At 61.1% G+C, this 1,520-nt stretch overlaps 1 protein-coding gene across 1 annotated transcript in view; it reads right to left on the bottom strand.

Moving 5' to 3' along the window:
• Nucleotides 1-1,520, bottom strand: part of R3HDML (R3H domain containing-like) — a 3,845-nt gene that overhangs the window by 1,526 nt on the left and 799 nt on the right. Inside the window, exons 2-3 of the mRNA XM_009888720.1 lie at nt 538-656; nt 1-86 (exon numbers count right to left, since the gene is read on the bottom strand). The exon at nt 1-86 is cut by the window's left edge and continues 3 nt beyond it. Of these exons, the coding sequence (XP_009887022.1) occupies nt 1-86; nt 538-656 (205 nt within the window). The remainder of the gene's footprint in view (nt 87-537; nt 657-1,520) is intronic.

The following is a 1,520-nucleotide window of genomic DNA, read 5'->3' as shown; positions in this document are numbered from 1 at the left end:
GGGGGTTGCACACGCGGGGGTGGGGGAAGGAGTAGTGCTGCTTCTCCTGGTGCCATGATTTCACCATGTCCACGACAGAGCGGTACCTGCAAAAGGTGCTGTGCGTAAGGTGGACCCCCTCCTCTTCAGAGGTCATGGGCGAGGGAGAGGAGGGGGAGGAAGGCTCCACGTAGGGGGAATGGGGGAGAGAAGTGGGATGGAACGGGGGCAATGATGTCCTTCTGCCAAGTCGGCTTGTGCCCAAGGCCACCTGAGCACTCAGCTGCATGGTGGAGATCCAGGACCCACATCCCACTTGTCCATGTGCCTGGCAGAGAGAGGATTAATGCCATACTCCCCAGATAAGCACCTCTGGTTTCCCACATCTACCCTGCTGCAAGAGCTGGACCTTCCTCTCCCGGGGGGCTTGATGTGCCTGTTGGTTGCACCCCAGTCCTCTGCAACCCGAGCTCAGAACCTCTCTGCTGCTCGACCGAAGGGCTGCTGCCCCTACTCCTCCAGCATCGTGGGGTGCAGGGGGTCCCCAGGAGCACTCACCTGCCCGAGTGGATGGAGAGGTTCTGCCCCATGTATTTCATCAGCTGGGGGGGCCCGTGGTCCCACAGGCAGCGCGCAGCCCATGCCTCCGCCGCCCTGGCCAGCCGCTCGTCCCACACCTGGCCAGGAGGAAAGGAAAAGGGCAGGCAGGGATTTCGGGTGCCCAGAGGAGAGAAGAGGAGAAACCCACTCCTCTGGGCTCAGGGTGTGTTTCTGAGCACCCATGGGTGTCCAAAATGTATGGCTCATGCATCGGGCTGGGAAAAGCCTGCAGGGAGCAGGGCAGAGTGTCCAGGAACGATGAGCAGTCCCAACTGCCCACCACAGCTCCTGGGCACAGAGAGTGCCTGCTCCCCGGGCAGAGCATCGGTGCCCTGAAGTGGTGCAAGCCCCGTGGGTGTGATTCCTGCGGGAAATCAGCTCTTTTGCAGAAGATGGAGCAGAATCCGGGGGTGACACCCCACAGCCCTGTGCTGCCACTGCAGCTCACAACCGTCCCCAGCCCTCCACCGCAGCCCTGGCCACAGGCTAACCGGTGAGGACAGCTGGTTTCTTCATGCATTATTTAAGGGTTTCTTACCCATCCTGAACTGCTTTGGGGAGATGCCTGAGAGAGATACTTTGGAAGGCAGGAATTTAGGCTGAGCAAGAAGCGGCGCAGGATGCTTCCGGGCATGTCTGACCTGCTGTGGTACCCAGCAAGCTGGGATGCCACTTGTCTTGCCAAACCAGCATCCAGAGACCACCCAGCCACTCCATCGGAGCTCCGGTTCCCTCCCTGGGAGCAGAGCAGCATGTGGCACCTTCTGCCCCACGGGTCCCACTCTGTGCCGACTGAAATCCCTCCTCTTGGTGGCTCCCCATTTCTCCTCCCTTTAGGGCTGGAGCTTAGGAGCTCCAAGCAGGGTGGTGACAACCTGGGGAAAGCTCTGCCCTGGGTGGCCCGTGTCCAGAGGAGGGGCCCGACCCTGTGAGGCTGCTTG

Source organism: Charadrius vociferus, unplaced genomic scaffold (assembly GCF_000708025.1).
Source record: "Charadrius vociferus isolate BGI_N301 unplaced genomic scaffold, ASM70802v2 scaffold280, whole genome shotgun sequence".
Classification (NCBI taxonomy): Eukaryota; Metazoa; Chordata; class Aves; order Charadriiformes; family Charadriidae; genus Charadrius; species Charadrius vociferus.
Note: the sequence above shows the minus strand (reverse complement) of the source record. Positions and strands in the feature narration are given on the sequence as shown.